The sequence below is a fragment of the Limanda limanda genome, chromosome 1, assembly GCF_963576545.1.
Source record: "Limanda limanda chromosome 1, fLimLim1.1, whole genome shotgun sequence".
NCBI lineage: Eukaryota > Metazoa > Chordata > Actinopteri > Pleuronectiformes > Pleuronectidae > Limanda > Limanda limanda.
Genome location: NC_083636.1, coordinates 5,312,259 through 5,313,355, shown reverse-complemented (window position 1 = coordinate 5,313,355; position 1,097 = coordinate 5,312,259). Strand labels below are relative to the sequence as shown.

Genomic DNA, 1,097 nt, shown 5'->3' with positions numbered 1-1,097 from the left:
AAAAGATACAATCCAGAGAAAAAAAGATACAAGTAGCGAGAGGTGGATTCCCGGTGAAAAGTCCGATCGAATCCCAGAGAATAAAAGAGAAGAAGAAGAAGTAGAAGAAGAAGAAGAAGAAGCGGAGGAACTCACCCAGTGACAGGAAGGGTTTCGTCTCCATGTCCTCGGCTGGTGGGTTAGCTCATGCCCGCGGAGACCGACCCAGACCCGGAGCTGTCCCCCCTGTCTGTCCCCCTGTCTCCCGTGGAGCTGCTGCAGGGACAGGTCTCTGTGTGTGTGTCTGTGTGTGTGTCTGTCTCTCTGTGTGTGTGTGTCTGTCTCTGTGTGTGTGAGTCTCCGCAGAAACAAACCGAACGTGTGTCTCTGTTTGTTCACTCAGCTGCTGCCTCCTCTCCTCTCGCGTCTCTTCTGAACTGAACTACTCCAACTACTGGATCCGCACTGCCCAGGGGCCCCGGCAGGGGGGACTCGAGCAGGCGACCGCCCGGCTGCAGCGACCGCACACACAAACACACACTCACACACACACACACACACACCTCTCAACACGAGCCTGGACGTGCACTTTTGAATCCAACGCATGCAAAACACAGATTAAAGCATAAACACTCGATGCATTTCATCCTGGATATTAAACAATCTGCAGGTTTCCTCTCCTCCTCCTCCTCTTCACATCACGTGGTGCTCCTTCCTTCCCTGCAGCAGCAGCAGATTCTTATTCTTTTCACTGCTTATCTCCTGTTATTCTAACCTGGTCACATCTGTTGAACTGGCTCATGTAGAGAGATGTTTCCAAGCAATTAGTCTATCTCTCTCCAATCTGCTGTACACCCCGAGTCCCGTTCTAAAGTCAGACTCGGGGTTTGGAGCTGTTCGAGGGTTTAAGTTCTGTTGTTCGAGATTTAAAGGCCAACGTGTTCAAAGAACTCTGAACTTAGGTGTTTGCTGCACATTTAAGATGTTTTGAATATTGAAATTTACAGAGAAACTTGTACGATTAAAGAAAGGTGCTTTAGAAATCCAGATAATTTACCAAATTCAGTAAAAATCGCCCCGAACATAAAATGTTGTTACATGACCAACACTTCCCCAAA

General features: G+C 48.4%; 1 protein-coding gene across 3 annotated transcripts in view; it reads right to left on the bottom strand.

The window, feature by feature from the left end:
- The window catches only part of rxraa (retinoid X receptor, alpha a), a 107,671-nt gene extending 107,273 nt beyond the window's left edge, over window positions 1-398 (bottom strand). For all 3 annotated transcript variants that reach the window (XM_061072533.1, XM_061072547.1, XM_061072539.1), the window contains exon 1: window positions 136-398. In XM_061072533.1, coding sequence (XP_060928516.1) covers window positions 136-163 — 28 coding nt within the window. In that variant the 5' untranslated portion in view covers window positions 164-398. The remainder of the gene's footprint in view (window positions 1-135) is intronic.
- Between the last annotated feature and the right edge of the window lie 699 nt (window positions 399-1,097).